The sequence below is a fragment of the Coregonus clupeaformis genome, chromosome 33 (genome assembly GCF_020615455.1).
Source record: "Coregonus clupeaformis isolate EN_2021a chromosome 33, ASM2061545v1, whole genome shotgun sequence".
NCBI lineage: Eukaryota > Metazoa > Chordata > Actinopteri > Salmoniformes > Salmonidae > Coregonus > Coregonus clupeaformis.
In genome coordinates, this window is record NC_059224.1 from 1,265,541 (window position 1) to 1,276,472 (window position 10,932).

The window sequence follows — 10,932 nt, forward strand, 5'->3', positions numbered from 1 at the left end:
GTATGCACTCACTAACTGTAAGTCGCTCTGGATAAGAGCATCTGCTAAATGACAAAAAATGTAAAATTTCAATTGACTGATTTACGTATATGAACTGTAACTCAGTAAAATCATCATTTGTTGCGTTTATATTTTTGTTCAGTGTAGCTGCACCCCTACAAATACCGAACTGGAACTCTTAGGGCTAGGATGAGAATCTCTAGGAATTCCACAATGAACCTTTCCATCGATTCTTTGACTACACAACTCAAAACCACATATCATATACTACTAGAAGGCTGGAGCATTGCTCATAATAAGTCCCTAAAACATACACGGTTCTGGCTTCGGTAACAGTAACAGTGAAACTAATGTGAGCAGTAAACTATTGGGAGGCGTTATAGCCACTCCAAGGGCGCCACATCCTACTGAGATTTTGTAGATTGACTACTTTGTGAAAGAACAATCCATTTCATATTTTGGAATTCAAAGTATGCTAAACAAAACCTCTGTGAAAGTAACCACCACTTTTGCTTTACATCCCCTAATCTTTTGAATGGGCTTGACAATTACATCAAATTCATGAAAAACTGTCATTTAAGATAAATTATTGAGCTGGTGGATTAATTTACTTCTGCCAGATGCGTTATGAATTTTTTGGCTTGAGGACCGTTGTGCTACATTTGACTCATTGAAGACGATTCAAAAAGCCTACAAATGTACAAAAACTACAAAGCCACTTCCTCGAAAATGTCACCTCCATATCATATAGTTCATATTCAGGAGACAGGTTTTCACATACAATTTGAAATTGCCAGGTTGAGGGATTATCAATGTGGCACAGCTGCCACCTGCTGGTAATGACTGGGCAAGATATATTGTATCCATTGGTCTCTTGGGCAACACAGTAAACACTCGATTTAGTGTTTGCATTGATGCCTGTATTTCTATAATCCATCAAATGTGTTCATTTAAATACTTAAGCATTAAAATAGATTTTTTCTAATGTACCAAAGTTGAGTGTTTAACACCGTTGATCAGAAATGTTTGCACAACTGCAATAAATTAAAAGTCCAAGATGCGAGACGCTAACAAACATGACCAGCCAATTTGTACACGTTTTTATTTTTGAAAGTTCCATAGAAACTAACGGTTTATTTCTTCTTGTCAATACTCTCCGCTTCCGCCTCCTTTGCCCTCTTGGCACGGATACCGAAGAGACGAGCATTGGCACGGGCCATACGCAGGCTGGCGAAAGCCTTGAAGTTCTTCTCATCTTCAGAAATCACCCTGGCCTTCTCCTTCTTATGCACCTGTAGCACAGGGAGAAGACCCCAATTACAACAAGTTGATGTAAAGATGCACTCAAGAATAGAAGGGCTAGTAGAGGGCATTTCAGACAAAGAGAAAGTAAAATACAATGAATGGATTAGGCTCGAGTCCCATGTTATTACTCAATTATTGAAGTATTTATGTGTCCACGTCTGTAAGTTAAGGCACAGCACACAATCTGGCAGTCATCAGATAATAGGTTCAAAGAGAATCATCAAGGTAATACAGAGATTCCGGAGAATTTGTCATCACTTGACTGCTGAAAGAGCTCTAACATAATGTATTCAATACAAACACTCAAGATACTCATCTTACATCCTCCAATTATTTCAATTATGACCTGGTCTTCCCATTTACATTACATAACCTAAATCAGTGTTAAGTGCATTTAAAGAACATGAACTTCATTTTTTGGGTGAATTGAGTGATACGTACATTCTTGATGGGCATGACAGCCCCAGAGAGCTGCGTGGCCATCTTGAGTTCCTCCTCCTGGAGAAAGGGAAAGGTTTTAATACGCGCAGGGAAAGTAACATCTACCATGAGCACATTCAAGACGGTGCAGTCAATCTAAAACGCTACTGGGGTGAAGAGAAGACATTTCAAACATTGAATTGCACACCACCAACTGAATCTAAAATTACAATGGCGCACGTAAACAAAGTAGTCACATAAGTTGTAGTCCAGATAACCATGCAGAGCTGTTATGTGTAAACAATATTTTTAATGACATTCCAACACTGTCCACCAATATGTCTAAGACAGCACAAAATGCAGTAAAAACATTTCAAAGTCTCCACAGACTAGCTTGAAGCCCAATGTCCACACCGTAACTCCAAAATGTCCTTGCTAACAGGTCATTTCAGAAACTACAGAATGGGCACTGGACACATGAAACCAGCAGTCATCAGATAATAGGTTCAAAGGTAATCATCAAGGTAATACAGAGATTCCGGAGAATTTGTCATCACTTGACTGCTGGCCCAGTGCTGCTCACAATCCAGGTTTCCTCATCACAATTTCACTCATTGCTCCATTTATGAGCAAATTTTCTGAAATCACTTTTAACAGGGAATGTTATGCATGACTGCTGAAATCGTCACACTGCAAATGTTTATAATCTGACCCTCAAATTAGGCAATCACTTTGAATCATTTGACAATATGGTTATGCGTGCCCATATGTTTATAAACACTCAACCCAATGTTCTATGACTGACACTTACAGTGCTGTCTCCCTTCTTGGGTGTGGAGGCCTTCCTGGGGAAGAGGATGAGCTTGGAGCGGTACTCCTTCAGGCGCTGTACATTGGCCTGCAGGGACTCCGATGACCTGTTGCGACGGCGGGAGTCAACCGAGATGCCAATTGTGCGGGCTGTCTTCTTGTGGATACCGGCGGCCTGGAATACACAAAGCACATGCAAGACAGTGAACCAAATATTTGAGGAATGTTAGACATTTAGTTGCTAACCATGCCTGGACTTTTAGAAGTGTGAAGGCTTGCACATAAATCAATACAAGTAGATTTGCTACATTCAGGCAAAAAGCATGTAAAAAATTAAATTGGTTAATAACTGGCTTGAGTCCCATATTATTACTCAATTGACTAACTTTAATTGAGTTTTTTAAGATGCACAACATATTAAATCAAGCAGACATCAGCAAATAGGTTCAAATTGAATCATCAAGGAGGTGCAGAGATTCCGGAGATTTGTCAACACTTGACTGCTGTAAACGGTTTTAGTAGTCAGCAAGCTAAAATATCCAATAAATTCACACCGGTCTTTCACTCTGTTCAGTCTTACATAATGTACCAACACTACCTAAACCGGAAGGATATTATTCAAAAGGTAAATGTACTGTTAATATTCATTTTACCTTGAGCTCCTCCAGGGTGAAGCCACGTCCGGCGCGCACCTTGGTGTGATACCTTATGGTGGGACACCTGACTTGAGGCCTAAGGGGTCCAGCCACAGGACGTGGAGCAATACGACGAGCCTTGATCTGACGGGCCTTTCGCCTGAAAAACAAATACTCTGTTCATATATAGCAAGTTATATTTGAATGATCTCCATCACATACATACAGCCGCAGGCATGTCTTGCACAGCTACACACCAGAATTACACCGTAGCCATCATTCAATCCATACAGCTAGTTAACCAACTAGGTACGTCACATAAGCATGCTAGTTAATAGCTGGTAGGTTTGCATACAGTGGACGTTTGAAACGTCAGACACTTCAACCAAACGTTAGCATTTATCCAACCATTATACTATACTTAACCAAAGTAACTAATCAAGGGCTACCTGCGAGTCTTCCTTGCGGGCTGGTTGAACCAGGTGCGCACCCTCGTCTGCCAGTCTTTGTGGAAGTGGGGGTTCAAAAGCATGCCATTTCGGCTGGGTGCCATGGTTGCCTACTTCCCTGAAACAGAAGTTGACACTAACACATGTAGGCGTAGAAGCTAATCACATTTAGCAATAAGATCAGACCATCTAGCTGAGGAATAAATGGCTGACGAAGTGCTTACTAGGCTAAATGGTAGCCAGTTAGCTAGCCATCACCTCCAAGCTAGCTGGGGGGGGGGGTCAACGATGGATTACAACAAACAGACGGAACAATAAAAGTATATTTTACTGTGATAATGACTCCGTAACCTTTTGAGTTAATTGTCGATATCTAGATCATTATCGACAGGTTGGTGACAATGAAACGTGTAACGTCACTGACAACACACACATACATGCGTCTGCAACCCAGGTAGGTTATGACTGCTAACCAATTTCAAGTACTGAGCCTTTATCTCAACAAACTCATCAATAGTAATATATTCGGAACAACAACATCATACACTTTCGCAATAACTGCATAAAAGTCACACCAACTTCGATATATTGGAGGATTAAGAGCGATTTCGTTTGAAAGATAGTGAGCTTATTTTCACATACCGTCTGGGGCGGAAAATGGCCGAAAGGAAAAAGGAAGTCCTAAAGCAGTGCATTGTGGGATATGTAGATGGCACCCAATGGTAGACGCAATGGATTGTCAACCGGATGTACTACATTTCACGTGTGAAGAGTGGTATAAAAATATACAATCAATCTTTGTTTATTTATTTGTTTATATCTTGTTCAGAATACATTCAGATCGAATGAGTTTTTTGTACGTTTTTTGGTTAGTAAATCAAATCTTCTTGGTTTTGGGATAATGCTGAGTAATAACGTGCTTTTTATCCCGAGTGGTGCGGTGGTCTAAGGCACTGCATCGCAGTGCTAGCTGTGCCACTAGAGATCCTGGTTCGAATCCAGGCTCTGTCGTAGCCGGCCGCGACCGGGAGACCCATGGGGCGGTGCACAATTGGCCCAGCGTCGTCCAGGGTATGGGAGGGAATGGCCGGCAGGGATGTAGCTCAGTTGTGGGTTCGATTCCCACGGGGGGCCAGTATGAAAAAATAAAATATAATATAATGTATGCACTAACTGTAAGTCGCTCTGGATAAGAGCGTCTGCTAAATGACTAAAATGTAAAATGTTATACCCTAATACAACACATATTGAAACAACCATTATGCATGCCCTGACAGTTTATTTGATCAATAACTAATGGTCGTCCACCCAAATCTGAGTTATTGCTGATGTATGTTTGTAGGTACACCACAAGGGGTCACTGCAGCCCCACAATAAAGTTACACACATTTCACTTATGGACCTGTTCAGACAGTCTTTTGCATATAAGCCTATTTCTCTGAGTATCCCCCAATTTTCCATTCTCATTGTTGTAATGATAATTATCAATTACATGTTTTCATTGTAGGAGTGTTGTGTATTAAACCCTAATACTTTCTTGAAATCATAGTAAAGATATGCGGCATGCAATATTTAAAGTGCACATAAACAGCAACCCCATCACTCTGCTCATTGTGTCAAGAGAGGACCATCCCTGTCTGACAGCCAAATTCTATTCTCCTGTAAAGTAGTAAAGCCCCATTCCCCTTCATAATCAAGTCAAAGATATGCTCAGTTTCTCTGCTGCACTGATTCTGTGCCCACTTTTGCCATTAATCATTGATCAACCCTCCCCTGCACCTCATCTCTATCTTAATCTAAGGGCAAAAGTCAAGGTGTGCCGAGCTTTAATGTAGCAACGAGAAGCAGCCAGTGTCATCAGCACGCGTTTCAGTAGTGCTTCTATCCCCGTGGTTTTTCACCAGTTAGGCATCAGAACAAAAAGGTATAGTGTATAAAGCAGGGTAATTTCTAGGAATAGGTCCACAGACACCCTTCACAGAATGGGCAACTTGTCATTTATAATGTAAACTACTGAACCATTAACTGACTGGGCTGACTATATGTTAATATATCAATGATGATACTGTGTGGCTATATTAAATGTGTTAATATCACTGAAGTGCAACTTTCAGTAACTTGTTTTCATCCATTAGCTTAAATCACTTGGGTTGGAAAATACAGCAGCAGTATATCAAATCAAATTTTATTGGTAGCATACACAATTTAGCAGAGGTTATAGCAGGTGCAGCGAAATGCTTGGGTTCCTAGCTCCTAACAATGCAGTAAAAATGTCAAACAAGTACACAAATAATCAAAAACAAGATATCATGTCAGGAAAAATCCAGTTAACCCAAATAACACTATCAGTAATCCAAATGCAATCTATGCATATATAGGCCTACACCAAAAATATATACTAAGAATGATATGTATAGCAGTAGATATATTAGTAAGCTATGTCAACAATCCAGTATAATAATACAGGCGGTGTAACAAAAATGCAATATATTCCAGATGTCACCTCAAAATACGAAAATATCCCAAATAGAATTGATTCTTGCTTAATTTGTGCTTTAGTCTTTTGTTCTAAAGAAGGTTATCTTGCTGAAGAATGTGAATCTACAAGTGTGGGAGTCTTTGGAAGTGCCAGGCTGCCAGCCAAGGTTAGGTTGACTAGTCTTGCATTGCCAGACACCAAACTAGGTTTTGACTATTAGATAAGGACTCAAGGTGGTTTATGTAAAGCAAGTGAATAGTACTGTATACAATTCTTCCCACCAGAGGGAATATAAAAGTCATAATGAAAAAAACAATGGATTGTCGGTTGTATTTATTTTATCTGACTTCATTTCCAATCACTTTCCAACCCGTTGCCACTTCTCTATTTTTTTTTCAGTCCAAACAAAGCACCTGAAATAATTAAACCTTATTGTCGTACCAACAGGATTTATCGTTGTGCCAACAGGACATGGGAACAAACACTTCAGGTTGTCTTGTGGTTTCATCAGCAATAAGCACCTAGGTTATCTTGGTGATTAAACAATTACAGTAAAAATAAATATGGCTACTTTACATAATCTCATTTTAGCTGAGATTTTACAGCCAGTCCAGATAGGATTAGTGTGAAAGACCTGTAATCATCATTAAAAATAACATTTAAAAAAAGAACATGGAGAGTCGAGCAGTCTACTCATCAAGTGATTTGATAAATTTCTCATAGGAGCCATCGTCCATGAGGCCATCAAGTTCTGCAGGGTTGTCAATAGTCATCTTAATTAGCCAGCCTGAAAGTCAAAGAGGAGAGCAACCATCAGTAACATTGTCAGGAGAGGGGGTTTAATAGTGTGTCCACTGATTATTCACCAACATAAAATCACATAAGGAGGTGGCAGGTACCCCAGCCGCTAAGAGCGTTGGGCCAGTAACTGAAAGGTCGCTGTTTCGAAACCCCAAGCCGAATAGGTGACAAATCTGTCGATGTGCCCTTGAACAAGACACAACCCTAATTTGCTCCTGTAAGTTGCTCTGGATAAGAGCATCTGCTAAATGACTGAAATGTCAAAACATACTTATCAACTGATTTGCCATGTCACTTTGTCTTGCCTAAGATACTCACCCCCTTCGTAGCAGGATTTATTCACTAGTCCAGGGTTGTCTGCCAGCTCTGTGTTGATTTCAGTTATCTCTCCAGTCAGAGGAGAGTACAGCTCACTAGCAGCCTTCACGCTTTCCAAAGCACCAAACTCATCTGCAACACAAGCAAAGGACATGCATGACCCTCCTTATTGGCAACAAAGCTTGTGGTCACAATAGTCATTTACTTGTGGGAGGAAACTTAAAACCTGAAAAATACTCACCCATTTGTTCAAGTTTTTGCCCCACCTCAGGGAGTCCACAATACACCACATCACCTAATGCTTGCTACAATGGAGGGACACAAATTCTAACATTTTAGCAGATACAGCTTTCAGAATTTGCAACACAAAATATTCATATTTGAAGTATACATTGAGGAAATTCTGGGAAGAATCCTAACGTCTAACTGATTTCATAAAGCATAAAATAAGGCCAATGAAAGTTGTGGTAAACGTCAAGTTAGTCCACAAATATCAGATTGGCCCTCAAATAATTTTAAGCCAGGCGTAATACAATTAATCAATTACCCTAAACAATAGTCATACATTTGTAAAATTGCCCATTCTGGTATACGTCTTTGTATTGCAGGACAAAGTACAAAGTTCCAAAATAAATCTCTCAAGACAATACAGGCATTATGTAGACCAATAAATGTCAGATTGTCAGTAATTTAGAAACACAACAGCACACTAAATCATTGATAAAAGTATCAACCAAACTGCCTACCTGAGCAAAATTGCTGATGCCAACTGTGCCAACTCCTCCCTCTACTCGTACCCACTCATGCTTGTCTGTGAATTTGAGGGCTGTAAAAATAGATTCACGTCAGATAACGGGATGCATGTGTATAAACTAAGTACCCATCCCAAACATTGTCCTTGTTATTGACTGTCCAAAGGACACTAATGTACTATGGACCAGAGCCAAAAAGTACTGTGCAAAACTGCAAACCTTATTTAAAATACTGCACAGTGGCAAAATATACCATTCATGATTCTGAACATGCACTTTCCCACATTCAGTCCTGTAATGTCAAACAAGATGTGAATTGTATTACTATCACCATGGTGATGCCAATTGCTCATTCAATGTACCACGCATTCTCTAGCTATTACTGTATATTGTAGTATGGTTGTACACAGTATGGGTGGTGGGAGGGAGCACCCACATTTAACAGTTCTCTATTGGTTGAAATGAAAAACATCCTTCCTCTAATCTGCTATGTGGGCTGTTCATTATATTAAATTAACTAATAATCATGTTATACTATTTTGGACAGATGCAATCCACATTTTAAGCAATAAACATTAAAATATGGTTTATGTCAAATGCTGTCACGTTTCTGATACCCTGGGGGGGAATTAAATGCCTCAACAGTTTCCAATGTTAGCATCAGATCATGCAGAAAAAATACAGGTTTGAACCAGATTGTGAACTGTGCAAAATGCTGAGGCATGGCTGGATTGTCTGAAAGACTCAGGGGAGAGCCTTCCCTTAATAGAGATCTTCAATATAATTTATAGAGTTAAAAAAAACCCACATAAAACACCATACATGTATTTGCCATTTTCAGCCTACAAATTTAGGAAATAAAGTAAATATGCTAAATATAGATGTATGCTCAAATGTGTTAGTTCAGGCCAGCATTTCACTGGCTATGTCCAAACTCGTGCATGACTTGCTCTATGTAATTATCCACTACATTGGGGCACGAGACAGTGGGTGTCTGAGTGCCTAACAAACGCTAATGTTTTTTTAAGGCCGTGGATAGTAGACCCAGCAAATCGTTCCAAGGTCAAGTTAAACCTCTGATAGATTACACTGTAAAACATTGTTTAAGAAAATGAAAACTTTAATTCGACCTGGCTACTTTTGGGGACAGTTTATGTAAAGCGACCATATAATTCAAAATGTTACGGTTAAACCAACCTATCGCGGGGACCGTTGTTCGACAGGGCTGGTCAGGGAATCCCAAAATTCCATTGGAATTCCATAAAATGAAATAACTTGATTTCCGTCTGGGAATAACTACAGAGAATATTTTACTTTTAGACCACGTAACGGTCAGCATTAGGCTACTTTTTATTTGACCCATCGACCAAACTTTGTCGTAGCAGGGCATGCGTTCTGAACTGCTTACAAAACTGGACATGCTGATCATAAAATTCAAATCGCAGTTCACGCTCTCTCACTGACGTGTAAAAATGTACGGTGGTAAAGTGACCAAAAACAGCGTGAGATTATTGCCCCTCAGCGACTGGAATGTGTAGCCACAGACCCGTACATCAATTGTAATGTTGATCAATCTAATTTGGGCAACATTGTAACAAATTGTTACCTGTGGACAGTCGCGAGGCCGTGCTCAGTGTCCGTGCGGTGTTGGCCTTCCATAAGAGCCGATTTGCGGAGATCTGTACAGGTCGAGAAAGCTGAAGCAGTACTGGGGAAAAGTTTGCAGAAAGGCACCGGAACGCTACTCTCATCGCCATCTTCACAGTGTCGGCCGAAAAGATTACACATGCAATTGACTGAGTGGAGCGCGCACCATTACCCTTTGCGCGCTCTCGACATGAAATAGAAGCGGCTTTTCGTGCACTGCACCCGCAGGACTTTGTGGAAGTTGGACCGTATTTGCCGATAAGGTTTTTCCTTATATGGATACTCTGAAGGTGTAATAGATGCACAACATAATATTTAGGATACTACTTGTTTTTTCGCATAGTTGGTAGTGTTAGATGTTCTTCTGTCTATTGGTCTACTCTGCATCTTTATGGTATTGTAGACCTAACCATAAGGTTTTGGGTGCGTTCCTCTGCCCAGGCGTTGCTGAAGCATGCCACATTTTACACCGCCTGGGTATGTATTTTAACTATCAGCAAACCACATCAAATGTTATAACAATCTGTCAATCGATGACAGTCGATGCCGTGGCACGCAACCATTGGTTGATTCATGCAACGTCTGAGCAGGGGAACGCGACCATTCTCTTATGCTTGGTAGATCGTATAAATTGGGTTGATTCTAAATCGTTTTCCCTTCATGAATATTACAGCACTAACCCCATCACTGTTTCAATTGTATCCGTTTTCTATTGTACTGTAGTACACAACTGCTGAGATCGGGCAACAGTTCCTAGGACCTAGTGTTGCTTTCATTAAACAAATGCTGGTTTTCTTGGTAGACTTCACACTAGGGTCCTACAGTACTTTGCAGCATGACTAGAAAGTAACTGGACTGCATTCACTGAAAATGAACTTACCACACATCTACCTCCTCTAAAGGTATTGCACACAGGTCATCCCACATAATCCTTTCTTAGGGGATCCAAATGGGTGGGGTGCACCTTGGCCATCAAGAGTTCGGTCACCAGGGGTGTATTCATTACGTCTTGCAATGGAAACAGTTTACCATTTAAGAAACAAACAGAAGCAGAATGAAACAGGGATTGATCTACCTGAATTTGTCCAATAGAAACTCTAGTTTGTTGCTAAATGTTTTCCATTTGGAAAAAATAAAGAGGCAACGTTTTGCAACAGAATAGGTGTAGTCATTCTGCCAAACAGTTTCTATTGGACAAATTCAGGTACGTCCCTCCATGTTTCGTTCGCTTCCATATAAGAAATGTTTCGCAACAGATTTGGCTGAATGGCTACACCACTGCTTTATCCAAAAGCTTATGAAAATGTACATAATGA

General features: G+C 40.2%; 2 protein-coding genes and 3 non-coding genes across 5 annotated transcripts; all 5 read right to left on the reverse strand.

Annotated features, from left to right (window-relative positions):
• Window positions 1–1,085: 1,085 nt before the first annotated feature.
• On the reverse strand, window positions 1,086–4,311 carry LOC121556349 (60S ribosomal protein L13). The gene is made up of 6 exons (XM_041870252.1): window positions 4,262–4,311; window positions 3,620–3,737; window positions 3,189–3,330; window positions 2,537–2,710; window positions 1,747–1,803; window positions 1,086–1,292 (listed from the first exon to the last, which is right to left on the reverse strand). The coding sequence occupies exons 2-6, from the start codon at window positions 3,721–3,723 to the stop codon at window positions 1,134–1,136; spliced, it is 636 nt and encodes a 211-aa protein (XP_041726186.1). The 5' UTR covers window positions 3,724–3,737; window positions 4,262–4,311; the 3' UTR covers window positions 1,086–1,133.
• LOC121556367 lies at window positions 1,481–1,562 on the reverse strand. Its single transcript, XR_005998151.1, has one exon. It is a non-coding gene; the product is annotated as a small nucleolar RNA MBII-202 (small nucleolar RNA).
• LOC121556364 lies at window positions 2,202–2,281 on the reverse strand. Its single transcript, XR_005998149.1, has one exon. It is a non-coding gene; the product is annotated as a small nucleolar RNA MBII-202 (small nucleolar RNA).
• On the reverse strand, window positions 2,952–3,030 carry LOC121556366. Its single transcript, XR_005998150.1, has one exon. It is a non-coding gene; the product is annotated as a small nucleolar RNA MBII-202 (small nucleolar RNA).
• A 1,477-nt stretch (window positions 4,312–5,788) lies between the features above and the next one.
• Window positions 5,789–9,905, reverse strand: LOC121556350 (glycine cleavage system H protein, mitochondrial-like). The gene is made up of 5 exons (XM_041870254.2): window positions 9,576–9,905; window positions 7,964–8,043; window positions 7,459–7,522; window positions 7,218–7,349; window positions 5,789–6,885 (listed from the first exon to the last, which is right to left on the reverse strand). Exons 1-5 carry the CDS (start codon window positions 9,724–9,726, stop codon window positions 6,788–6,790), a joined length of 525 nt encoding a protein of 174 aa, XP_041726188.1. The 5' UTR covers window positions 9,727–9,905; the 3' UTR covers window positions 5,789–6,787.
• Window positions 9,906–10,932: the final 1,027 nt, after the last annotated feature.

Coding starts and splice junctions, on each gene's coding strand:
- LOC121556349 (XM_041870252.1), bottom strand. CDS start 3,723: ATGGCACCCAGCCGAAATGGCATGCTTTTGAACCCCCACTTCCACAAA. Junction 3,331..3,619: donor CCCGCAAGGAAGACTCGCAG/GTAGCCCTTGAT, acceptor TTTGTTTTTCAG/GCGAAAGGCCCGTCAGATCA. Junction 2,711..3,188: donor TCACCCTGGAGGAGCTCAAG/GTAAAATGAATA, acceptor TGTGTATTCCAG/GCCGCCGGTATCCACAAGAA.
- LOC121556350 (XM_041870254.2), bottom strand. CDS start 9,726: ATGGCGATGAGAGTAGCGTTCCGGTGCCTTTCTGCAAACTTTTCCCCA. Junction 8,044..9,575: donor GGCCTCGCGACTGTCCACAG/GTAACAATTTGT, acceptor CTATTTTTACAG/CCCTCAAATTCACAGACAAG. Junction 7,523..7,963: donor GCATCAGCAATTTTGCTCAG/GTAGGCAGTTTG, acceptor CCTCCATTGTAG/CAAGCATTAGGTGATGTGGT.